At 47.0% G+C, this 26,025-nt stretch overlaps 2 protein-coding genes across 12 annotated transcripts in view; one reads left to right on the forward strand and one right to left on the reverse strand.

Annotated features, from left to right (window-relative positions):
* Positions 1 to 2,548, forward strand: part of PISD (phosphatidylserine decarboxylase) — a 112,465-nt gene extending 109,917 nt beyond the window's left edge. For all 9 annotated transcript variants that reach the window (XM_063913073.1, XM_063913078.1, XM_063913075.1 and 6 more), the window contains one exon: positions 1,692 to 2,548. In XM_063913073.1, coding sequence (XP_063769143.1) covers positions 1,692 to 1,916 — 225 coding nt within the window. In that variant the 3' untranslated portion in view covers positions 1,917 to 2,548. The remainder of the gene's footprint in view (positions 1 to 1,691) is intronic.
* Positions 2,491 to 26,025, reverse strand: part of SFI1 (SFI1 centrin binding protein) — a 353,554-nt gene continuing 330,019 nt past the window's right edge. For 2 of the 3 annotated variants that reach the window (XM_063913070.1, XM_063913068.1), the window contains 3 exons: positions 22,022 to 22,160; positions 21,051 to 21,162; positions 2,491 to 2,694 (listed from right to left, as the gene is read on the reverse strand). In XM_063913070.1, coding sequence (XP_063769140.1) covers positions 2,566 to 2,694; positions 21,051 to 21,162; positions 22,022 to 22,160 — 380 coding nt within the window. In that variant the 3' untranslated portion in view covers positions 2,491 to 2,565. The remainder of the gene's footprint in view (positions 2,695 to 21,050; positions 21,163 to 22,021; positions 22,161 to 26,025) is intronic. The other variant, XM_063913069.1, reaches the window with a different exon arrangement.

The raw sequence follows: 26,025 nt of genomic DNA on the forward strand, positions 1-26,025 counted from the left end.
GACAGCCGTTTCGGTGCTAACGCACCTTTCTCAAAGGGTCATCACAACAGAAAGCAACAGACTAGAGATATATATAGCAAATCTTAAAAACATGAATCAAATCACCTGTGATATGCAGCACGTCCCTTCTCTCAATCCGAAGACATGCTCTGAAACGGCTGCTGTCAGGGTGGGGGTTGCTATGCCTGTCATCATATGCTAAGTATATCTGTATTAATGCATCATGAGATGGTGTTATGCTAATTGAAGATAAATCTTTCATGAATCTATTGCTGGTTGTGCTGGTCTTTCCACCATGAGAACCCCCTGGGAACTTTTGATGGACTATTTTACTATTCAATATGAATATGTTTGTAAGAATCAAAATTTAAGGTTCTACGTGAGACAAAGTACAGCTGCAAAAGCACATCCTCAATCTATTAAACCTAAAAAGAACATTTTTATCCAGGAACCTATTACATGTTGAGTAACCCATATCCGGAATGCTCGGGACCAGGAAATTCCGGATATGGGATTTTTCCGGATAACTGATTACCTGTTATCTGGATGGGTTCTGGGGGTCCAGCGAGTCGGCAGGGGGGACTGCTGTGGGTCCAGCACTACGGTGAGGGGTCCCGGGGATCTGGCGCATCAGTGGGGGAGTCCGAAGGGTCAGCGGCGGGTACTGGGAGTTAGCGGCGGTGAGGGAATGACTGCAAAGCCACTCCCCCACCTGTCTGTGATTGGCCGCAGACTCCAGTGACGTCATGACGCCGTCCGCGTCATGATGTCACTACAGGACTAAAATATTCCGGTTTTCTGAATATTTCGGTTAACGGGTGTCCGGATAACGGATACCCGACCTGTACATGTAAATGTCTGATTTTTTTTATTTTTTTTGTAAGATAGTTACACACAGTCTAGAATTTCCTTCTACTGCTAGGGAGCAATATGAACCATTAAACAGGCTGAGTAATACCAAGACTTGTGTGAGGATAACTGAAGGGTAATTTTAACTTCAGAAAAAACCCACCAAAGATTATAATATGCTACTTTCTAGTGCCGTAATAAAACGGAGCTGCATCAGTCCCTGGAGAAGAATATTCATATCAAAACAAGTGACTTAATATATGTTTGGTGAGCACTAATGCTACATTCACCACCACTCAGTGAAGGTAGAAGACAACATAATATTAGGATCTCTTCATAAGAAAGAAATCTACTAGACCAGCGGTGCATCTATAATGGGTAGAAGGGAGCCCACACTGCACACCCCTGCTTTGTTCAATACTCACCATTATGGAGTCCCGCGTCATCAGCCCCAGCGCAGCACAAAGCGTTGGAAAAATGGCATGGCCATTTTCTCTGCATTTTGTGCATGTGCAATAGAAAAATGGCTGCAGTGCCATTTGACCCAGAGACCTGCGCAGGTCCAATACTGTGGCACAGTGCCAGTGTCTACTAGTGCTCAGCCACTAATGCGCTGCCAGTTTTTGGCTGGAGACTGAGCCCAGATGGAGACTGCACATGGCTCCTGTACGAGACAGTTTGCAACATATAAAAAAAATTATATGGTTATGGCTACGCCTGTGGCTTCTAGTACCCTTATATAGAAGTAGCACAAAGATGTTTTAAAGTACATTTAACAATGCAAGAAAGTTGTGGTGATTGCGGAAAGTGTATTCAGATTGTATTTATTTTTTTCTCTTTAGGATTTACAGACGAACAGTCCTCGTTACAGCAAAGGTTCTCACAATGATGTAAGCTATGTAACTAATAATAATCAGGATGGTATTGTAATGCGAAAAGGAGAGCAGCTGGGAGAATTTAACCTTGGTTCCACCATAGTCCTAATATTTGAGGCACCGAAGGATTTCAACTTCAAACTTAAGGCTGGACAGAAAATACACTTTGGCGAGGCTGTGGGCTCACTTTAGGCAGGTTGGAAGTCTTTCCTGGCACAAGATTGACCTAGAGGCTGTTCCTACGTGCTGGTATCTGGGAGACTCAGATCCATGTCTCTATGCAAGCTGAGCCATGCACACATGCAGGACAGGGGGTCATACCATCCAGATCTAAACCATCCGCTGTGGCTATTGCCGCACACAATTCCTTCCTACATTCACTACGCACTTTTGTTTCCACTCCCTTCACTTTTCTATGAGGTGTGGCTGGATGCCTTAGAACTGAAGGAGAGATCAAAAGGTGTCAATGGATATGTATATATGTTTTAATATCAGCTGGGCTATTTATTTTTGGTGGCAGCAAGCATTGTTTTATAATAATGGGCTGTTAAATGAAAGAGGGGCACTGCCAACCTCAGGGAAGTGCTACGCCCATGGCAGCTGTAGCTCCCTGGTAAGATAATGGCATCAGGCAACCATGTGAGAAAATGCCCATTGCCATTCCTGTTAGATAGGTAATGAAGAGTGTTGGCGTATGACCAGGGCATTTCTACCTGCCCCAAGGAGCTGTAGCTCATTACTTTTATATTTATAAAATGGGATGATCTTACTAACAAATTAACTCATTTAATAGCATACATTTTGAAATAAAACAAATGCAAACAGCATATGTAGTGGTCTCTTATTTACATATTAACTGAACAGACAGGTCCAGCGATGCAGTAATCTCCTGGATGCGACTGACATAGTCCTGTACTTGCTTCTTCTCCGTATTTAATTTTTGCACACGATTTTCTATTTGCAGTTCCAGCTGTGGAGGGAATATAGAAATGTTTGTAACATGCGAATACATTGCCTATGTACACAATTCACCATAATCCCTAAAACAACCTTGTAAAATACTTCACGAAAGTATCAAATATCACCACACTGATACCCAACTACATCCAAATAATTAACAATTCATCAGAAGTGTGCTAAGTGGATGTCTACAATATGTTCTGATCTCAAGATGGAGGCATGTCTGACTTCTTCCACTTACCACAGTAAGCCAGTGACAGACAAGTTGCCTTAAATATTACTATACAGTCAAATCAATTAAAGACATAATTTACTTGCCTACTCTCCCGGACCATCTACCAGTTCCTAACTACTGTTTAATGAAGTTAGTGAGAGCTTGATAAAGCAATTACCAATCAGTGGTGTCATTATGGATCCTCCTCTACTGCACACAAGCATGAATCGCAGCACTGTGCAGCAAAGACGTCTGTCACCAAGCTCTCTGCCCACCCCATAAATCCTATCCTGCACGGCAGGTATAAAAAGTAGGCAAATATCTTTCTGATACAACTAGGTCTAGAAATTTTAAAATAGGGATTTCGCTTACGTCCTAGAGGATACTGGGGTCCATTTAGTACCGGGGTATAGACGGATCCACTAGGAGCCATGGGCACTTTAAGAATTTGATAGAGTGGGCCCAACATCTTGAAGGGTTAATGGTCCCGTTCCCCGCTGACAGGACACTGAGCTCCTGAGAGACCTATTTGCAAGCCCATCACGGTGAGCGTACAGTCCGGCAGCATGCTGCCACCCCTAACAGAGCCAGAAGAATGAAGAGTGGCGAGTACTGAGCCGGCGTCCCGGCTAGCGGGGCGCTGGCCATTATGGCTGCATGAGGGTACGGAGACGGACATCTTCTAAATGGGGCAGAATGCGTCTCTGGACACAGTACACAACTGCATCCCTGTACACAGTACCCATACTGGCACAACAGCCTTAAAACAGTTTCTCCATTTTAAGCACCAGATTCCTCAGCCAGTATAAAAAAAAGTGAGAAGACTGAGCGCCATTGAAGGGGTGGAGCTTCACTATGGGATGATCCAGCAGCTCACCAGCACCATTTTCCCTCTGCAGTGGATGCTGACAGGACAGGGACTCGCAGTTCCTCCAGTGTGACTCCAAATTACCTCAGCGGTACCAGGGGGTCATAGCAGGGGGGAGCGATTACTAGTGTACTAAGTCCCCAATACTTAAAACAGACTGTGGATGAATTTATGAACAGAGACTCCGTCCCCAGGACAGCGTCTCAATCCCCTCCCATTTGTCCGCAAAAGCGATCCCTGGCCCATATCCTGCAGTCTGACTCTTACAAGTCAGGGGGGGGAAATGCAGTTTTGTCACAGGGAATAGAGGCTATCAGAGATGTTCTGCATATTCCTGATAAGGTGTCAGAGGAGTATGAGTATAATGTAAAAAAGAAGTCCTCAGTCACTTTTCCTGCGTCAAAGAAATTGAATACCCTGTTTGAAGAACCTTGGGTTAATCCTGATAAGTTTCAGATCCCTAAAAGGTTACTCTCATCTTTTCCTTTTCCTCTTCTGGATAGGAAAAAATGGGAAAGAACCGCCGATAGTGGACGCATCAGTCTCTAGGCTGTCACGAAAAATTGTATTGCCTGTTCCTGTTGCAGCCTCCCTAAAAGACACTGCTGATCGTAAAATTGAGACTACACTCAAATCATTGTACACAGCTGCTGGGTTGGCACACAGACCCACTATTGCATGTGAGTGGATCACTAAAGCCATTGCAAAATGGTCAGGTAACCTAATTGAGGGGTTAGATTCCTTATCTAGGGGGGATGTTGTCTTACTCCTGCAGCATATACAGGATTCTGCGAACTTTATGGTGGAAGCCATAAAGGAAATAGGTGCGCTTATCGCACGCACCACCGCTATGGCAGTGTCGGCACGCAGGGGCTTGTGGCTACGCCAGTGGACTGCTGACGTGGATTCCAGGAAAGGCGTGGAAGGCCTACCATTCACAGGAGAGGCCTTGTTCAGAGATGAATTAGACAAATAGATCTCCACAGCTACTGCGGGTAGGTCTATGTATCTTCCTTCTGCAGCACCCCAACCAAGAAGACTTATTCAGCTTCTAAGTTACAGTCCTTTCGGACGGACAAATTCAAGGACAAATCCAGAGGTGCTTCTATGTCCTCCAGCGGCGTAAGAGGTAAACCACGCAAACCAGTAACAGCAGGTGCTCAGGAACAGAGATCAGGCACTGCTTCCTCAAAGACTTCAGCATGACGGTGGAACGCAATGCCTGGAAGGCTGTCAGGTGGGAGCTCGCCTATAATTTTTCAATCAAATCTGGTCAAATTCGTGCCAGGATCCCTGGGTCATAAATCTTATTTCGCAGGGCTACAGACTGGAGTTCCAAGAGCTTCCACTTCACAGATTCTTCAAATCAAGCTTGCCAGTTTCAGGCAAGTATAACTTTACAACATGCCATCCAAAAACTGGTACAGACTCACGTCATTGTTCCAGTTCCACCTCATCAGCTAAACAAGGGGTACTATTCCAACTTGTTTGTAGTACCGAAACCGGATGGTTTGGTAAGACCAATTTTGAACCTCAAGTCGTTGAACCAATACTTACGAGTGTTCAAATTCAAGATGGAGTCTTAGAGCGGTGATCTCAGATCTGGAGGAGGGAGAATTCCTAGTGTCTCTAGATATCAAGGATGCGTACAGTACCTTCACATTACGATCTGGCCGCCTCATCAGGCTTATCTACGGTTTGCACTGCAGGACTGTTACTACTAGTTCCAGTCCCTGCCATTTGGTCTCTCCATGGCACCGAGGGTGTTCACCAAGGTGATGGCAGAGATGATGTTTCTACTCCGTAAACAGGGAGTGAACATAATTCCGTACCTGGACGATCTCCTGATAATAGCCCCGCCCAGGGAAAGGTTGCTGGACAGCATTGCTCTCTCAACCAAACGTCTCCAGGATCATGGGTGGATTCTGAACCTTCCGAAATGTCACCTAGAGCCAACACGGAAGCTCCCATTCCTGGGAATGATACTAGATACGGAGTCACAGAAGGTGTTCCTTCTGTTGGAAAAGGCATTAATGCTCCATTCGATGGTTCGTGATGTCCTGAAGCCAACCTGGATATCGGTTCATCTGTGCATTCGCCTTCTGGGGAAAATGGTGGCCTCTTATGAGGCTCTTCAATACGGAAGGTTTCACGCAAGACCCTTCCAGCTCGATCTGATCGCATTTTCACATGCACCAGAGGATCCGTCTGTCGCCAAAAGCCAGGATCTCTCTTCTGTGGTGGCTACAGACTTCTCACCTCGTCGAGGGTCGGAATTCAGAATTGGATTGTTAATCACAGATGCAAGCCTCAGGGGGTGCAGTTTCAAGGAAGATGGTCCAGTGAGGAAGTCGTCTTTCCAATCAACATTCTGGAACTCAGGGCCATATACAACGCACTTCTTGCAGGCCTCACATCATCTTCAAGATCAGGCCATTCAGGTCCCATCGGACAATGTGACGGACGGAACGAAAAGCAGATCAGCAATGTCAGAGGTGTCAAGAATTCTCCTCTGGGCAGAGAGAAACGCTGTGGCGTTGTCATCAGTCTTCACAGATCCCAACCTCAGGCCCATATCCACGCCGGCTTGTAGGAAGAGGAGAAACCGTCCCAGTTGAAACTCCACTGCAGGAAATTACTTGGATTCACACCAAGATACATATTATTTTCCAAATTCGATGGTAATGTTTAGACATGTAGGAATAACCCTGTTCGGAATTCCCTTTCAGGCTAGTATCAGGCATTCAAGCTCCATGCCGTCAAACGTAGCTGCGGTAAGTCTTGATAGGCGAACGGCCCCTGCTGCAGCAGGTCCTCCTGCAGAGGAAGAGGCCTTGGCTCTTCTTGCAGTAGATCCGCGTACCAAGCCCTTCTTGGCCAGTCTGGAGCAATGAGGATCGCTTGAACTCTTGTTGTCCTTATGAGCTTTAGCACTCTTGGGATGAGTGGAAATGGAGGAAACACGTACACCGACTTGAACACCCACGGAGTCACTAGGGCGTCCACCGCCACTGCTTGCGGGTACCTCGGCCTGGAACAATACCGCCGAAGCTTCTTGTTGAGACGAGAGGCCATCATGTTGATCTGGGGTACGCCCCAAAGATCTGTTACCTTCTTGAACACCTCCAGATGGAGACACCACTCCCCTGGATGGAGATCGTGTCTGCTGAGGAAGTCCGCTTCCCAGTTGTCTACTCCTGGAATGAAGATTGCTGACAGCGCCAACGCGTGTTTTTCTGCCCAGAGGATGATTCTTGTTACCTCTGACATTGCAGCTCTGCTCTTCATTCCGCCCTGTCGGTTTATGTAAGCCACTGTTGTCACATTGTCCGACTGCACTTGAACAGCCTGATTTCTCAGGAGATGGGCCGCTTGGAGAAGACCGTTGTAGACGGCTCTTTGTTCCAGAATGTTTATCGGCAGGCCGGCTGCCAGACTTGACCACCTTCCTTGGAAAAGGTTCGAATAGTAACCTTTGTTTTTGCATATGAGGTGGTACTGGCACAATGACCTGTGCCTCCACCAACTTCTGGACGGCTTCTTGCAGGACAGTCCTCTGTTTGCCAGCAGAGCTGGCAAGCAAGCCTGATTTGAAAAATCGGTGAGGGAGATTTTGAAATTGCAGCCTGTACCCCTGAGACACAATATCTTGCACCCAGGGATCCAGGCCCGATGATACCCAGACGTGATTGAAATGCCTGAGTCTCGCTCCCACCGGCCCCACCTCCGGGGCGTGCAGTCCACCCTCATGCGGAGGACTTTGGTGTACCTGAAGCAGGTTTCTGTTCCTGGGAACCTGCAGCCGCAGGTTTCTTGGACTTGGGCCAACCTCCCCGAAAGAAGGTGTTGGACGGCTTGGCCTTTCTGGGCTTGGTAGACCGAAAGGGCTGTGATGTAGCTGAAGAAAAGGGTTTCTTCAGAGCAGGTGTAGCTGAGGGAAGAAAAGGTGACTTACAGTACCAGCTGTAGCCGTGGAGATCCACGCGTCTAACGCTTCCCCAAAGAGAGCCTGACCTGTGTAGAGTAGGGTCTCCACACTTCTACTGGATTCCGCGTCGGCAGACCACTGGCGCAACCACAGTCCTCGACGAGCTGATACAGACATGGAAGAAATTCCTACAGTCATGGGACCCAGGTCTTTCATGGATTCTACCAGAAATCCTGCCGAATCCTGAATGTTACGTAAAAACAATTCAACCTCACATTTCTACATAGTATCCAAGTCTTCAAGTAACGTGCCTGACCACTTTACTATAGCTTTGGCAATCCAAGCACTGGCAATAGTGGGACGTAGTATTGCCCCAGAAGCCGTGTACATGGATTTGAGCGTATTATCAGCTGGCTCTTTCAAGGCGGTAGATCCTGGAACAGGTAAAACCACCTTTTTTTGAGAGTGTGGATACTGACGCATCAACAATAGGTGGGGTTTACCATTTTTTCCTATCTATCAGGAAAGGAAAGGACACCAAAACCCTTTTAGGTACCTGGGATTTTCTATCCGGGTTTTCCCAAGCCTTTTCAAAAATAGCATAATTCCTTTGACACAGGGAAGGTTAGCGAGGCTTTCTTATTTTCAGAGAAGTAAGCCTCCTCAACCTGCTCGGGTGTTGTATCAGCAATATTCAACACATCTCTAATAGCTTCTATCATCAACTGCACCTCTTTAGCAAGAGATGCTGCCCCCCGCAACACATCCCCGTCACAGTCTGCAGTGTCAGAATCGCGGGGAGCCCTGAGGTACCAGAACTGGGCCAGACTGCCATAGAGTTCTGTAAAGCCTGAGTTGCAGATTCATTTTATGCAACCCTATTTGAAATCTGAGAAATCATAGATTTGAAAGAGGATAACCACTCAGGCTCCCTTGCTGGTATCTGTGCTAAAATAGTGCAATCCTGATTTCATGGAATGGAATCATCCTGAGAGGACACATCCTCTGCAGCATATGACACAAGAGTCCCTGGACATTGATTAATGGAGACCACAGACACTCCACACACGTACACACACAGGAGGACAGACCGAGTTTCACCCCCAAGAATGGCAAGAGAGACGCATAGATTGGAGCCAACCCACACACAGCGCTTTTAATGTAAAGGGAGAGCCCTACTAGCGCTGACTGTGCACCTTAATAGGTTACAGTGTCTTAATGCAGCCTCCCCCCCTTTTACAACCCCCTGGTACCGTGAGAGATAGCTGGAGTTGCTGTGGAGGGACTTGCTCTTCCTGGATAGCGCTGGCTCAGGGCGCCCCTCACAGTGCCGCACTAAGTACCGCTGAGCCTCCGGAGCGCAGTTAGTACTGCGTTCCTACCCTGTTGCCGCCATCTTCATACTGGCCCCCTGCTTGCTAGGGGGGGGTCGGTGACTCACTCGCCACTGATCTTCAGCTCTGTAAGGGGGTGGCGGCATGCTGCTGGGGTGAGCGATCCCCTGTGGCGGGGAATGATTTATCCCCTCAGGAGCTCAGTGTCCTCTCAGCGGAGATAGTGGCTCAGACCTCGCAGAGCGGACACTACTCCCCCTCTTAGTCCCACGAAGCAGGGAGGCTGTTGCCAGCAGCCTCCCTGTAAAATAATAAACTCTAAAAAAAAACAAAAAAAAAACCTTGACTAAAGAAGCTCTGTAGAGCTTCCCTAGCTGTGACAGGCTCCTCCGGGCACATTTTCTAAACAGTCTAGTAGGAGGGGCATAGAGGGAGTTGCCAGCCCACACTCAAACTCTTAAAGTGCCAATGGCTCCTGGTGGACCCGTCTATACCCTATGGTACTAATGTAGACCCCAGTATCCTCTAGGACGCAAGAGAAAATAGGATTTAAATTACCTACCGGTAAATCCTTTTCTCTTAGTCCGTAGAGGATACTGGGCGCCCTCCCAGTGCTTCGTTCTTCCTGCACTGTTACTTGGTTAAGTAATGTTGGTTCGGCCGTTGCTGTTCCTGTTTCAAGTTTGGTTAGCTTGGCTTTCCTCTTGTTGTCTGTGCTGGTTCGGAATCTCACCACTATCCTTATCTATCCTTCTATCAAAGTATGTTAGTCTCCTCGGGCACAGTTAGACTGAGTCTGGTAGGAGGGGCATAGAGGGAGGAGCCAGCCCACACTATCAAATTCTTAAAGTTCCCTTGGCTCCTAGTGGCCCCGTCTATACCCCATGGTACTAAATGGTCCCCAGTATCCTCTACAGACTACGAGAATAGGATTTACCGGTATGTAATTAAAATCCTATTTTTTGTTTACTTTCCGTAAAATCTTTCTCAGATTATCTGCGGGACGCTACGCGCTTACTGATGGGTTAGAGTGTGTGTGAGACGGGAGTTTGGCACAGAACCTATAAAAACTAACTCCTCCCCCCCTTTTAACCACTCCCATCTCCAGCCTGACCAGGTTACCTCAGTTAACGTTTAGCAAAGCTGAAAGAGGCAGCATAGAATACAACCAATAAACAAGACAAAAATACGGGAGTGATCGCAGCGTCCCCCAGATAGAATCAGAGAGAGATTTTACGGTAAGTAAACAAAAATCTCTATTTCTATTTCATCCATCTCGGGGGACACTGCGCACTTCCTGATGGGATTTCCCAAAGCAAGCGAATTAGAGGAGGGAGAACCAGACGGCAGAGCTGTCTGTAAAATTATGACGCCCAACAGAGGCAGTCTCCATCCAAGAGTATGAAAACGGTAGAACTTTGTGAAAGTATGCACGGATGACCAGGTCACTGCTCTACACAGCTGCTCGACAGATGCACCTCCGCGAACAGCCCAGGAGGCTCCAACCGCCCTAGTTGAATGAGCCCTCAGGGGTTCACGAACGGGAACAGTAGAGGATACATAGGCCTGTCGAATAGCAGATGTCACCTAACGAGTCACCATGTTCTTAGAGGCCGGCCAGCCACGCTTGGGTGTGTCAATCAAAATCAACAAAGTATCTGTAGGCGACTAGACTCCATACGAGACAAATAAATGCGGAAGGCCCTTATAACGTCCAATAATGCCAAGGACTATCCGGAAGATTTCGGAACAAACGCTGGAAGTACAATGTCCTGATGCAGGTGGAAAACATACTCAACCTTTGGCAAGAAGGAAGGCTTCGTACGCAAAACCATTCTATCATCATGAAAAAAACCCAACAAAGGCGGTATGCAAGAAGCGCTGCTAACTGTGAAACACGTCTGGCCGAAGCAAAGGCCAAAAGAAAAACCACCTTAAGAGTAAGGAACCGCAATTTTACAGATTACAGTGGTTAAAATGGAGCCTTCTGAAGAGCTTTAAGAACTAAATTTAAATCCTAAGGGGGAACCGGAGAAACAAACTGAGATTGAATCCTGAGCACCCCCTGAAGGAATGTCTGGATCTCCGGAATGAGAGCCAATCTTTGTTGAAAAAGCACCGGCCAGGCCGAAACTTGCCCTTTAAGGGAAGAAAGACGAAGTCCTTTACTCAGACCATCCTGCAGGACAGACATGGTTAGCGAAAGAAGTTCAGCGACAACCCACGTTTCACACACCAAGCCATGTAGATACGCCACACCCTGTGATAAATTCGAGAGGTGACTGGTTCCCTAGCTTGGAGCATAGTTTTTACCACCAGCCGAGATAAACCGTTAGCTCTTAGAATGCTGGATTCAAGAACCATGTCAGACTCTTTATATTATGGTGGCAACACGGTCCATGTAGAAGAAGATCTGGTCACAGTGGTAGACGGAACGGTTCCTCGGTCACCATACTGCACAGAAAGGTGTACCACTGGCGACGAGGCCAGTCCGGAATTACGAGAATAACCGGCAGACCTTCTCTCCGGATGCGCTGAAGTAGGCGTGGGATTAGAGGAATTGGCAGGAATCCCAGTTGAAAGCGCCATGGAGCTGTCAAGGCATTAATCAGCACTGGCTGAGGATCCTGAGTTTGTGATCCGTACCGAGGGAGTTTTCTGTTGTGACAAGACGCCATGAGGTCGATGTCGGGAGTACCCCACAGAGACACCAGAGTAAGAAAGACCGCTTGATGAAGCTACCATTCCCCTGGATAGACCGTGTGACGGCTTAAGAAATCGGCTTCCCAGTTTTCCACTCCCGGAATGTGAACTGCGGAGATGGTCGGAACCCAATGTTCCGCCCACTGGAGAATATGGGAGACTTCCTTCTTGGCTTTCCAGCTTTGAGGTCAGCCTTGTCTGTTAATGTAAGCCACCACCATGGCGTTGTACGCATTCGATCAGACCGGATCACCGCGGACGCTGGATTACACCTGAATCAGCATACCGGATTGCTTTCAATGCCAAGATGTTGATTGGCAATGACGATTCCTGGCTGTTCCAGAGGCCCTGAAAGTGCTGAAATTAAAACACTGCCCCCCAACCCGTGAGACTGGCGTCTATGGTGACCATCATCCAAGACCAAATAGTGAACGGCACCCCCTTGGTCAGATTGGGACTGTGAAGCCACCAACGGAGAGACTGACGAGTCTGAACTGACAAACAGAAGAATTGCAAGACCAGATGCGGTCCCATTCAAGACCAACAGCTGAGAATCTGAGCTTGATGGGGTCGAGCATGGACTTTGGCATATGGCAATACCTCAAAGATTGCCACCATCTTGCCCAACACTTGCATACATCTGAGAACTGAGACCATCGACAACTTTAACAGGAATCGTATTCTGGATTGTAGATCTTGAACTTTGTTCTGAGGCAGATAAATGTTCTGGCTCCTGGTGTCGATAAAGAAATACCATCTTCTGAGAGGGAAGCAGTGAAGATTTTGGGATATTCGCTATCCACCCGAATGATTGTAGGGTGACTGTGGTGAGCTGCAATTGTTGGTGAAGAAGTGTCTGTGATGGAGCCTTCAGCAACAGGTCGTCCAAGTAAGGAGTAATGCTGACTCCCTGACACCACAGCACCGCAAATATGTGGGCCATGATTTTTGTAAACACCCGAGGGGCCATGGATAGGCCAAACGGGAGAGCTTGAAACTGAAAATGCTAAGGGCCAATTACAAATCTCAGATGATGATGGTGACTTGTCCAAATGGGAACATGTAGGAATGCGTCCTTTATGTCTATGGAAGCCACATATTCCTCCGGTTCCATGCAGGTGATGATTGAACGAATGGATTCCATTTTTATTTTTTCTCTGATGTCCTAGTGGATGCTGGGAACTCCGTAAGGACCATGGGGAATAGCGGCTCCGCAGGAGACTGGGCACAACTAAAGAAAGCTTTAGGACTACCTGGTGTGCACTGGCTCCTCCCTCTATGACCCTCCTCCAGACCTCAGTTAGAATTTTGTGCCCGGCCGAGCTGGATGCACACTAGGGGCTCTCCTGAGCTCTTAGAAAAGAAAGTTATATTTAGGTTTTTTATTTTCAGTGAGATCTGCTGGCAACAGACTCACTGCTACGAGGGACTTAGGGGAGAGAAGCGGACCTACCTGCTTGCAGCTAGCTTGGGCTTCTTAGGCTACTGGACACCATTAGCTCCAGAGGGATCGAACACAGGCCCAGCCTCGGTCGTCCGGTCCCGGAGCCGCGCCGCCGTCCCCCTTGCAAAGCCAGAAGCAAGAAGATGTTCCTGAAAATCGGCGGCAGAAGACTTCGGTCTTCATTAAGGTAGCGCACAGCACTGCAGCTGTGCGCCATTGCTCCCCATGCACACCACACACTCCGGTCACTGATGGGTGCAGGGCGCTGGGGGACGCCCTGGGGCTGCAATAAGAGTACCTTACTGGCAAAATAACACATAATATAGTCATTAAGACTATATATGTGTAAAATCCCCTGCCATATATTCCATAAAAAAGCGGGAGAAGCCCGCCGAAAAAGGGGCGGGGCTATCTCCCTCAGCACACTGGCGCCATTTCCTCTCACAGCTCCGCTGGAAGGACGCTCCCCAGGCTCTCCCCTGCAGTTTCCAGACTTCATAGGGTAAAAAAGAGAGGGGGGGCACTAAATTTAGGCGCAGTATCTGTATATTAATAGCAGCTATAAGGGAAAAATCACTGTATGTATAGTGTGAATCCCTACATTATATATAGCGCTCTGGTGTGTGCTGGCATACTCTCTCTCTGTCTCCCCAAAGGGCTTTGTGGGGTCCTGTCCTCAGTCAGAGCATTCCCTGTGTGTGTGCGGTGTGTCGGTACGGCTGTGTCGACATGTTTGATGAGGAGGCTTATGTGGAGGCGGAGCAGGTGCCGATAAATGTGATGTCACCCCCTGCGGGGTCGACACCTGAGTGGATGGTTATGTGGAAGGAATTACGCGACAGTGTCAACTCCTTACATAAAAGGTTTGACGACATAGCAGATGTGGGACAGCCGGCTTCTCAGCCTGTGCCTGCCCAGACATCTCAAAAGCCATCAGGGGCTCTAAAACGCTCGCTACCTCAGATGGCAGACACAGATGTCGACACGGATACTGACTCCAGTGTCGACGATGATGAACTAGTGTACATTCCAATAGAGCCACACCCGTTACATGATTACGGCAATGAAAAATGTGTTGCATATTTCTGATATTACCCCAGGTACCACAAAAAAGGATACCTGCCTTTCGAAAAAGACGCCCTGCTGGCGTTGAAACGCGTTAAGGATACAGGCTTTCTTCCTTCAAGGATCTACACTGCCAGTAGCTGCCGTTTTGATTATCCATCCGTGCACAGGAGCCCGGTTTTTTAATTACCGCATTCAAGAACATCTACACTGCAGCCCTAATCCCTGGAGCCACAGCCGTTTACACAATCTGGGGAAGTGAAAACAGCGGGTGCCGCTCCTTCCCAGTCCGGCGCAGACCGGTAAACTCCGGCTAACCAGCTTAACAGCCTCCTTTTTGTAAGTGCGGAGGTACCGGAGGTGGCGTGGACCATCGGGGACGGCTCGTTGGGGCTCCCTGCACGGCGCAGCATCAGTCATACCCGCTGAGGCTCTGGCATGTGTCTCTGACGTGACGGTGAGACGACACCAGGGAGCAAGGACAGAACAGGCTCCTGCCCAGCGGAGGTAATTCTTCAATTAACTTTTTAACCAGCCAGTCACTGCTACGGATTTGTGATACACGCAATTCCTTCTGATATATACAATCGTGAGTGACTCGTGTAGATTCAATACCTATTAGTTACACACATTCTCCACATATCACTATTTGTGTGTACTAAGTGAATCCAGCACGGTTGAAAACCTCTCAGGTGCTGCTAATAAATAGTCATGTGCAAATAAGATCATTTTACTATTAATGGTTTTCAAGCAATTGATAAAGAAGCTATAATACAGCGTACAGTTTTATTGTTGTGATATTTATATCATTGTTTTACACTCCCGGGAGGTTGTTGTAACTTATATACATTTCATACAAATAAATGTCTTTTATTTATCTGATTGTCAAGCGCCACTTGTTATTTATTGGTTAGTTCTTGTTTTAAGGGACTGGCAATTCCCTTTATCAGGAGGCTGCTGACAATCAAAGTGCAGTGCTTCTCACCTGAGCGCTTAGTTTTTTCTTTTCTTGTATTATGTTTGGGGAGAAAAAACTACCAGTGGTTTTTCCCCCTTCTGATGAAATAAATGAAGTGTGTGAAGAAGCGTGGGCTTCCCCCGATAAGAAACTGGTAGGACTGGGTCCTAGTGACCACGGATGCCAGCCTTCGGGGTTGGGGGGCAGTCACACAGGGAAGAAATTTCCAAGGACAATGAAGCAGGATAGCGATGGCAGAAGCCACAAGGATTCTCCGATGGGCGGAAAATCATGTGTTAGCACTGTCCGCAGTATTCATTCCCGGAGTGGACAACTGGGAAGCAGACTTTCTCAGCAGACACGACCTCCACCCGGGAGAGTGGGGACTTCATCCAGAAGTCTTCCAAATGATTGTACAACATTGGGAAAGACCACAGGTGGACATGATGGCGTCCTGCCTCAACAAAAAGCTAAAAATATATTGCGCCAGGTCAAGGGACCCTCAGGCGATAGCTGTGGACGCTCTGGTAACGCCGTGGGTGTACCAGTCGGTGTATGTGTTCCCTCCTCTGCCTCTCATACCCAAGGTACTGAGAATAATAAGAAGGAGAGGAGTAAGAACTATACTCATTGTTCCGGATTGGCCAAGAAGAGCTTGGTACCCGGAACTTCAAGAAATGATCTCAGAGGACCCATGGCCTCTGCCGCTCAGACAGGACCTGCTGCAGCAGGGGCCCTGTCTGTTCCAAGACTTACCGCGGCTGCGTTTGACGGCAGGGCGGTTGAACGCCGGATCCTGAAGGAAAAGGGCATTCCGGAGGAAGTTATCCCTACGCTAATTAAAGCTAGGAAAGAAGTGACCGCAAACCATTATCACCGCATATGGTGGAAATATGTTGCGTGGTGTGAGGCCAGGAAGGCCCCAACGGAGGAATTTCAGCTAGGTCGATTTCTGCACTTCCTACAGTCAGGGGTGACTATGGGCCTAAAATTGGGTTCCATTAAGGTCCAGATTTCGGCTCTATCGATTTTCTTCCAAAAAGAACTGGCTTCACTACCTGAAGTTCAGACATTTGTTAAGGGAGTGCTGCATATTCAGCCCCCTTTTGTGCCCCCAGTGGCACCTTGGGATCTCAACGTGGTGTTGGATTTCCTAAAGTCACATTGGTTTGAACCACTTAAAACCGTGGAACTAAAATATCTCACGTGGAAAGTGGTCATGCTGTTGGCCTTGGCTTCGGCCAGGCGTGTGTCAGAATTGGCGGCTTTGTCTTGTAAAAGCCCTTATCTGATTTTCCATATGGATAGGGCGGAATTGAGGACTCGTCCCCAATTTCTCCCAAAGGTGGTTTCAGCGTTTCATTTGAACCAGCCTATTGTGGTGCCTGCGGCTACTAAGGACTTGGAGGATTCCAAGTTACTGGACGTAGTCAGGGCCCTGAAAATCTATGTTTCCAGGACGGCTGGAGTCAGGAAAACTGACTCGCTATTTATCCTGTATGCGCCCAACAAGCTGGGTGCTCCTGCTTCAAAGCAGTCTATTGCTCGCTGGATCTGTAGCACGATTCAACTTGCACATTCTGCGGCTGGACTGCCGCATCCTAAATCTGTAAAGGCCCATTCCACGAGGAAGGTGGGCTCTTCTTGGGCGGCTGCCCGAGGGGTCTCGGCTTTACAACTTTGCCGAGCTGCTACTTGGTCGGGGTCAAACACGTTTGCTAAATTCTACAAGTTTGATACCCTGGCTGAGGAGGACCTAGAGTTCGCTCATTCGGTGCTGCAGAGTCATCCGCACTCTCCCGCCCGTTTGGGAGCTTTGGTATAATCCCCATGGTCCTTACGGAGTTCCCAGCATCCACTAAGACGTCAGAGAAAATAAGATTTTACTCACCGGTAAATCTATTTCTCGTAGTCCGTAGTGGATGCTGGGCGCCCGTCCCAAGTGCGGATTGTCTGCAATACTTGTATATAGTTATTGTTTAACTAAAGGGTTATTGTTGAGCCATCTGTTGTGAGGCTCAGTTATATTTCATACTGTTAACTGGGTATAGTATCACGAGTTATACGGTGCGATTGGTGTGGCTGGTATGAATCTTACCCGGGATTCAAAATCCTTCCTTATTGTGTCAGCTCTTCCGGGCACAGTATCCTAACTGAGGTCTGGAGGAGGGTCATAGAGGGAGGAGCCAGTGCACACCAGGTAGTCCTAAAGCTTTCTTTAGTTGTGCCCATTCTCCTGCGGAGCTGCTATTCCCCATGGTCCTTACGGAGTTCCCAGCATACACTACGGACTACGAGAAATAGAATTACCGGTGAGTAAAATCTTATTTTTTACATTTTTGTAGAGAGATATGGGTTTAGGTATTTCAGATTAAATGGGCAGAAACGAACTGTCCGGATCGTTTACGAGAAAAAGACTTTATTAAAAGCCCTGACCTTGTTGTTGTTTGGAACCGGAAGAATTACTCCGTTATGTAAAAGCATGGAAGTTGTCTGAATCAGTGCTCGTCGTTTGGAGAAATCGCATGGGATAGAAGTGACAAAAAATAAAGCAGCTTGGGATTGGTTCCTCTAGGTCCAAAACATATCCTCGGAATACGACCCCCATCACCCACCGATCTGGTTTCGACAGGAGCCACACTTTCTTACACCGTAGTAACTGACCCCCGGCCACCAAGGATCCCTCCGGAGACCTCAAAGCGCCATGTGGTAGACTTGACGGCTGGCCGACGAGTTGCCTTGGTTCCCCTACCTCGGAACACCCCATTACCTGTGAAAAGGCTTGAAAGGACTGGAAACTTCCCCAGCCTTGCGTACGAAAGGACCGAAACTTCGCTGGTTTCGGCGTTTGAGGAGCAACTGGAAGAAACTGGCACTTGCCCCCAGTGGTATTTGTAAGTTCAGAGACAAAGAGAAATTCTCCATCAAAGGGAACGACTGTTAAAGTCTGTTTGGAATCGGAGTCAGCGTTCCAAACCCGAAGCCAGAGTGAACGTCTTGCCATTACCGCTAAAGCAGATACGTGTGATTGGAGCGAGGAAGAGTCCAACAAGGCATCACCTACGTAAGTGAGTTTTCAGAAATTTTGTTCCGCTAATTGAATAGCCTCTGATGGATTGTCAGATTGCATTCCAGATACAACCTGTGCTAGCCAATCATCCACGGCCTTAAGGACCCAAGCTGCGGCTGGGATTGCACGTAGAGAAATACCTGATAAGGCGAACCTGGATTTAAGAATCGCCTCTATCTTCCTATCCGTGGGATCCTTCGAGGCTGAATTTTGTGACTTCCTCAGCAAATGGGTACAGAAATCTCAATTTCTGAGGAGCTTGAAACCGCAAATCCGTCTTTTTTTTTTTTGTTTAAATATCCGCAAAATGCGTCTAGGAAGGGAAAACAGCCACTTGTCTTGTTTGAAAAAGGCTGTCGAAGTCTCTGCCACTGCCGTATCTTGAAGATTAAAGGTCTGACGTATGGCTTCTATCAATGATCTGACACCTGAGCTTGTAGACAACTCCTCCTCTTCCCAAGTGGAGGTATCCTCCCACCCAGGATCTATTTCATCTTCCTCCAGAGGGGGAACTATGGAATGTAACTACCTCTCCTGGGAAAGTGATAGCGGGCAGTGACTGGTGCCTTTAATAGTAGTGGAACCCGAAGCACTCACTATCTTGTTCAAAGACTGTGCTAAGTCAGAAAGACATTTACCCATATTTCTTGCCCACGGTGGCTCCTCAGCAGGCTGTCCTGAATCAGTACCCGATTGGGACTGACGCAAGTCAGCAATAGCATCGGCCATGTTCCTGGCCCGCACTGTGAACAAGCAAAATAAACAACTGAGCCTGCTTTCCCTTAGTAGATCTGTCCGGTTTACTGACCATAGTCTGTATAAATCCTACCAGTGGCCTATTAAGCAGACAATAAGAAAAGAAAATAGCACCAGAGAGAGTTAAGTCTATAAAAGAATTACCCTCTAACAAGTGTCTTGTAAAGTTACCCCACCTGTACAGATTGAGTAACAGAATAACAGTGAGTCCAGATTAAATAAGTCTATCACTGCATCACAGTTAAAGAAAATAGTAAAGGCCCATACACACTTAACGATGCACACGTCGTTAACGACTTCCCTTGAACTTCCCTTGAACAGCTGAGCAAACGACATGAGCATACAAACTACCAACGACGAAAGACGAAAGACCAAAGACCATTCATCGTTGAAGCATCCAAGCTGAACAGTTTAATAAAATAATGAGCTGGGAACAGGGCTGGTGAACAGTGGCTTGGTCGTTGGTCTTTCACACCATACACATTCAACGACGTCTCTGGTCAGTAACGACCATAGTGGAAATTGAGCATACATGCTCCACAGATAAGCGAGGGTCGTTAACGTCCCGCGGGGCCGCGCATCGGTGGTCGTCGGATGCATACACACTTGACGATATAATGAGCGACGTCGTTGATGAGGGCTGAAATGAACGACGTCGTTCATTTTATCGTCAAGTGTGTATGGGCCTTAAGAATAACTGCACAATAACACAGGCAATACTGTTAGCTGATTCCCGCCTGTACTAAACAGGGTGAGAAGCTGAACTTCCTGTATTACAGATGTGCTGTGCAGCATCCTCCGCTGTGTCTGTCCAGCCAGCGTGAAGATGACGTCTGCAGCTCGATCCCTCCCCCAATGAGGTGGGCGGGCGGCAATACGTGGCTGAGCGGGAAGAGAAAGGCAGGAAGTTGTTAACTCCCCTTCTGCATCCCGCAATGGCTAGCCCATACAGTACCTTCAGTAGAAGGACCTCCTCGCACTGTACAGTAGACGCGGCTCTAAGAAAATGAGCAGCGGGAGCGGGAATGAACCACTCCATCTGCTCTAACAAAAGCCCGCTGCCTCCTCTCATACAAGCGCGCGCGGCAGTGGGAACAGTCACTGGTGCCCTTCAGTTAACACAGTCCCCACATCTCACAGCGCGATAATACACACACCCGCAGAGAGAAAAGGGTAGGGGGCATGGGGAACACAGCATTCATAATATCAGTGGAAGTAACAGCCCAACACTACCCAGGCAGGTTGTGGCTGTCCTACCTGAGAAGTGCCTCCTCGGATCTCTGCCCGGAAGAAGTAAGCCCCAGTGACCTTAGTATGGTGGCTTCTCAGAAGCCATGTAGAGTGGGAAAAATTCTTATCTAGCTAATCCCACTCCTACCATGTTTGTCACCTGTACACAGGGATTAAATATGTAAAAAAACTGAAATCAAAACAAAAGAAACCTAGCTAAAAACTATAGGCAAAAAAACCTGTGTCTGTACTCCTCAGGCACAAAACTAAAATTGAGGTAATCTGCTGGTCAGGCTGGCGATGGGAGGGGTTAGAGGGGGGAGGAGTTAGTTTTTATAGGTTCTGTGCCAAACTTCCTTCCAACACACTCTAACCCATCAGTAAGTGTGCAGCGTCCCCCAGATGGATGAAAGAGAAAAATAAAGTAGCTAACATACAATTAGGTAATACAAACAACTACATTTAAACTTGCTGCATAATGTAAAGGCCTATACACACTAGACAAGAAAGTAAAAGATCTCGCTCAGAAGGGCCATTCTGAGCGAGATCTTTTACAATGTCGTCCAGTGTGTATACTCCATGTAGTTAACGACCCCCTCCCTCGTCTGAACATGTACAGACGAGGGAGGTCCTCGATATCGACAGCCATGATACAGCATGGGCGTAGTTCCCCCACTGTCGCTCCCTTCTCGTTTAGTGTGTACTGGGCTTAAGACTTTAACATATAAGAAAATGGAGCCATCTGGTTAATTGTGGACCAAGTAAAAGAATCATTCCAGAAACCACATTTTTCTACCTGCTGCAGTTCACTCTTAATGTCTTTGGCAATAATATGGTCATCTGGGTCCAGTAGAAGGTCTTCCGCTTCCAGCCACCTCCTTAGCACTTCAGCATGCCTACGCCAGCTTCTTCAAAGAGAAAATGCAAACATTTGAAAAAAATTTTGTTGTTTTTTTAAACCTGTAGTAGGACTATCATAGTCCACAACCTTGTCTGCAGCTTGTGATTGGTACTTCAGTTCTCCCACTCACATGCTCCTCCCATTCTGCTATGCAGCCACGACTGTGAGATGAACTGAAAAGCCCTGGTGAAAAGGACTGTACAGAATAGTCCCGAGGGTGTGGCTAGGATGTGGGGAACCTTAGTAAATTTTACTAATTGGTAGTGCTGCTTTATAGATATTGATTTTACTATCCATTATAGAAATATAATTTAGCAAACCTATAAAGTTTTTTGGGAGCAGAACCTATTATATTCCAGTTTATAAGCAAGAGACTCTCTAATCAATAGACTATTTCAAATGTGCTTTGATAAGGGTATCTCCAAAGTATATTAGCATGGAATCTGCATACATATTTTTTTCCTGTCTTTATCTATGGTGAAAACCTACAATGAGTTTATCATCACACATTCGGAAGGGAATTTAGGACAGCCACAAATAATGCAAGTGATAGATTATTTAATGTGCACTTTAAGGGATATAGGGGCAGATGTATTAAGCTGGAGAAGGGATAAAGAAGTAATAAACCACGCATGGCGATAACGCACCAGCCAATCATTACGGATTTTAAAAATAACAGGAGCTAACTGGTTGGTGTGTTATCACCTTGTACTTATCACTGCTTTATCACTTCTTTATCCCTTCTCCAGGCTTAATACATCTGCCCATAGTAAGGAAGCTCACCCAAAAGATAATACATATTTTACTTGATACAATGCTCCTGCATTGTAAAGATGAAACTAACATCCATATTGATCTCAACGTACTTTAGTTCCTGCTTCTGATCTTGGTACTGCTGCATAGTTTGTTGTATTTGTGCAAGTTCCTTTTCCAGGGTGACTGTCTGTAAGTCCTTATCTGTGTCCAAATTGTGTGGTTCCTCTTGTACTGCAGTGGAATCACTCACTGATATAGTTGAATGAGAATTACAGTAGGTTATAATTAAAACTATGTTTATGTTGGACATGTCTTGTAGACTCATCTTTGTTTCTTGAGGTATTTGTATTAGGATAGCAGTTACATTATTTATACTATACATAAAACAGATCTATATGCTGTGTACATTTATTCACTTTTGATACGAATATTGTATAAGCCATTTTTCTAAATGCAAATTAAAACATGTATTTGTTAGTTCATGTTTTCAGATAGGGAACATTTTATAGTGCTCATTAACAATATTGGTTAAAAATTAGATTTTGGTACTTGACATTGGGTAGAGGGTTGGCTTTGGGAGTTCAGGCACTAAGTGTTAGGCTTAGCTCCCACCCTTTATCCTCTCCCCACCAGGCCTTCAGTTTTAATTTTCTAACAAAGCTGTATGTAGTAAGAGTACTATAACACTGAACAAACAGAACCTAAATAACAGAATCAATAAGAAAAGATAACAATAGTCGTTAGAAAGCGCAGTGTCTCTCCCAGCTGGATTACATGGAAGTGATTTTGTGGTGAGTAGCAAAATCGAATTTCCTCTTGCATCCATATTGGGTTACACTGGTATTGACGTTGGGACTTAACAAAACAAGCCTAAGGAGGAGGAGGGAGGGGGTTACTGTCCGGCAAAGCCTCACACAAAACTTTGCGCCCAAAGCTAACATCAGTAGAACCAAAAGTATGGAAACTGTAGCATTTGGTGAACGTATGACAGGAGGACCACCAGGTACAGACCTGCAAAATTGTTTAAAGGAAGTATCGCAGAGAACCGGCCAGGAGAACACCACAGCACGAGTCGAATGAGATAAGCCTGGTGAACGGTAGGACAATAGAAGCCTTGGAGGCTGGCCAAGTCCTTTTAGAGTCATCAATCAAGACAAAAAGTGAATCAGTCTGACGAAGAGCAGTATGGTCGATATAAATCGCATCCAAAAGACCCAAGGAAGAGGAGTCAGACAAACGGGCAGACCCCAGAAAAGCAGGGAGAACAATATCCTTGTTGAGATGGAATTCAAGACCTCTTTCAGAATGAAAGAAGGCTTGGCCTGAAAAACCACCCTGTCGGGATGAAAAATGACCAAGGGAGGTCTACCAGATAAGGCTGCCAGCTTTAAGACACGGCAAGCAGTTCAATGACAAGAAGAAAAACAACCTTCAAAGTGAGATTCCACAAATCCACTGAGTCAAGAAGCTCAAAGGGGGGTGACTTGAGCGTGGAGACGCAAAGGCCCTGAGATAAACCCTCTTGAAGGAAAGCCAAGAGACGGAGCAGAGAGTTTACAATGCTGTACCAAGTCACCAGACTTTATGGTAAATCCAAGACGTCACTGACTTATGAGCCTGAAGCATAAGTTTGTGACACTGGTCTTGAAAACCCATAATCCCTCAAGATCTGGGTCTCAAGAACCAGGCCGTCAACGCCAGATTAGACAAATCCGGGTGCTTACAAGGCCCTTGAAGAAGCAGTTCGGAACGTAGAGGCAGGCACAGCAGCCAGTGTGCTCTGAAGTAGTGTACCAATATCGACAAAGCCAAATCTGATGCAACAAGAATAACGAACACATTCCCACAAACCCTGTGGAGAACCCTGGCCAGCATGGGAATCGATTCCGATGGAAGGACCAAGGCACAGTCATGGCATGCATGAAGAGGGCTTGAAGATCCAACAATCGAGCTCCATCTACGGTGAGCTTTTTGTTTAGGCAGGAGGCCATAAGAGCCACCTCATGGCAAACCCCATAAGTGCTTCAAACACCTCCGGATGCACAGTGTGGAGACTGAGAAAATCTGCGTACCAGCTGTCAACCAGAGGAATGTGAACTGCCAAAATTGTGGGAATCCATTCCTCCGCCCAGCGCAGAATGTGAGACACTTCTGTCAGGTCCCGGAGACTGTGGATCTTGCCCTGCTTGTTTGATGTAAGCCACCGTTGTCACGTTATCTAAATGTATCCAGACCAGACAGCCGTGAGCAACATGGGCTTGTAGCAAGAAAAAGGTTGATAGGGATGGAAGCCCAAGACAAAGACCCTGAAGGCGCAGGTCTAGCGGGACTGCACCCCAGCCAATCAGGCTCTCATCCATGGTAATCCACACCCAGTCCCACCCCAAATATAGGGAGCCATTTAAAAGATTTGGAGTGTGAAGCCACCACAAAACAGCCTGGCGGGTGTGGATGGAAAGGCAAAATAGCTGTATGTCAACGCGCGATCCGGTCCTGGACCAATGGCGCAAAAATCTGCCTTTGGAGAGGATGAGCATCAAAGCAGGAGTACAGCTTCGAAGGAAGCCACCATCTTTCACAGAAGTTACATGTACTTTAGTATCGAGACCAAAAGAAGCTGTAGGCCTGCAGATCCTGAATCTTCTGCAGTGGAAGAAAGACTCTCTGCCTCTAAGTGTCAAACAAGTGCTAAGAATACCATCTCCTGTGAAGGAGTGAGGTTTGATTTTGTATAATTGATGATCCAGTCATGGGGCTCCTGGGTGGTCACAGCTACCTGGAGATGCTGACTGAGCATGAGCTCGGAAGAAGCCTTGAGTAGAAGGTCATCCAGGTAAGGAATAATAGTGATAATCATGGCAACATACCAAGGACACCATATGGGCAATGACTTTTGTAAATACTTGGGGAGCCGTGGAAAGACTGAATGTAGTTTTCCCACTGCAAATCTGAGAAGTGAATTGTGACTATTCCAAATGGGAACATTAAGGTACATGTCCTTAAGGACACCAGATACTCTTCCCCTTCCATCGCACTCATTACCGAGCGGGGGGGATTTCACCTGAGGATTGGATGATATGAACCGTCGGGTTTGTCCACTAAGAAAAGGCTGGAGCAGAACCTCAAACTTTGAAAACATTGCCGCCCAGAGTCCTGGGGAAGCGGAGTAACATAACATCTTGGTCTTGGACCGTCCAAGTCCAGGATGTAAACCTTGTACACTTGTCCACTCAACTAAAGGTCTGGAGCCAAATGTTGTGGAACTGGAGTAGCCAAATGTTGTGAACTTTTACCTGCAGACAGAGCTGAGTTCTCGAGTATCATGCAGCAGGTTCGTCTACAGACTTGGAGATGGTCGAAGAGAGGAAGAGGAAAATACAGAGCCCCGAAAGAATTAAGACTTATCTCTACTAAAGAAGCAAAGAGAATGGAAAGGAGAAGTTTGTGCCTTGGGAACAAAGACCCACCCAGCACTGATCTGAACAAAAATCACCCTCAAAGGGAACTTCTTCCAAGGTACGCTTAGTTTCAGGAACCGCATAAAAAGACCAAAGCTCTACTGGCTGAGTGAGACTGCAAAAATAAAGAGCAGGGTCTGCAGGCTGGCCACATACATAGTAACATCACCTTGTTCATCTGATCCATCAAACAAGGTCAGACATGTAAACCTCTAACTGTAACCTGAATACTATATTATAGTCGATACAGGACTGGAAACCAGTGCAGGCTACTATGTTTGGGAGGAGTGAGCAGTGATAATCTTATGCATTCAGGCTGTGTTTATTTAATTAACTACCTGATTAAAGGTATTTATCTCCAGACTGGCTGACACACGTTACCACTGCCTTGCCGTAGGAGCCAGAAGCCCAGTTACAGTTCACCAATGTTGCTGTATACTTGCAGTGGTGTATAATGGGGCTGGAGTGTGTGTAGCCCACCTAGTAAGAATGGATGAGGCACCAGTCACATAGCCCCACTGGGAATGGCACCAGAATGCAGAGAAAGACTTTACTAGCTTATTGAGCGGCAACGGGACCTGGTCACAGTAAGACCCTGTAGTGGTGCTGTGTAATAGGAGGTCAGGGAAGAGGGACACAGCCCAGTGTTGCCACTG

Source organism: Pseudophryne corroboree, chromosome 1 (assembly GCF_028390025.1).
Source record: "Pseudophryne corroboree isolate aPseCor3 chromosome 1, aPseCor3.hap2, whole genome shotgun sequence".
Taxonomy (NCBI): Eukaryota; Metazoa; Chordata; class Amphibia; order Anura; family Myobatrachidae; genus Pseudophryne; species Pseudophryne corroboree.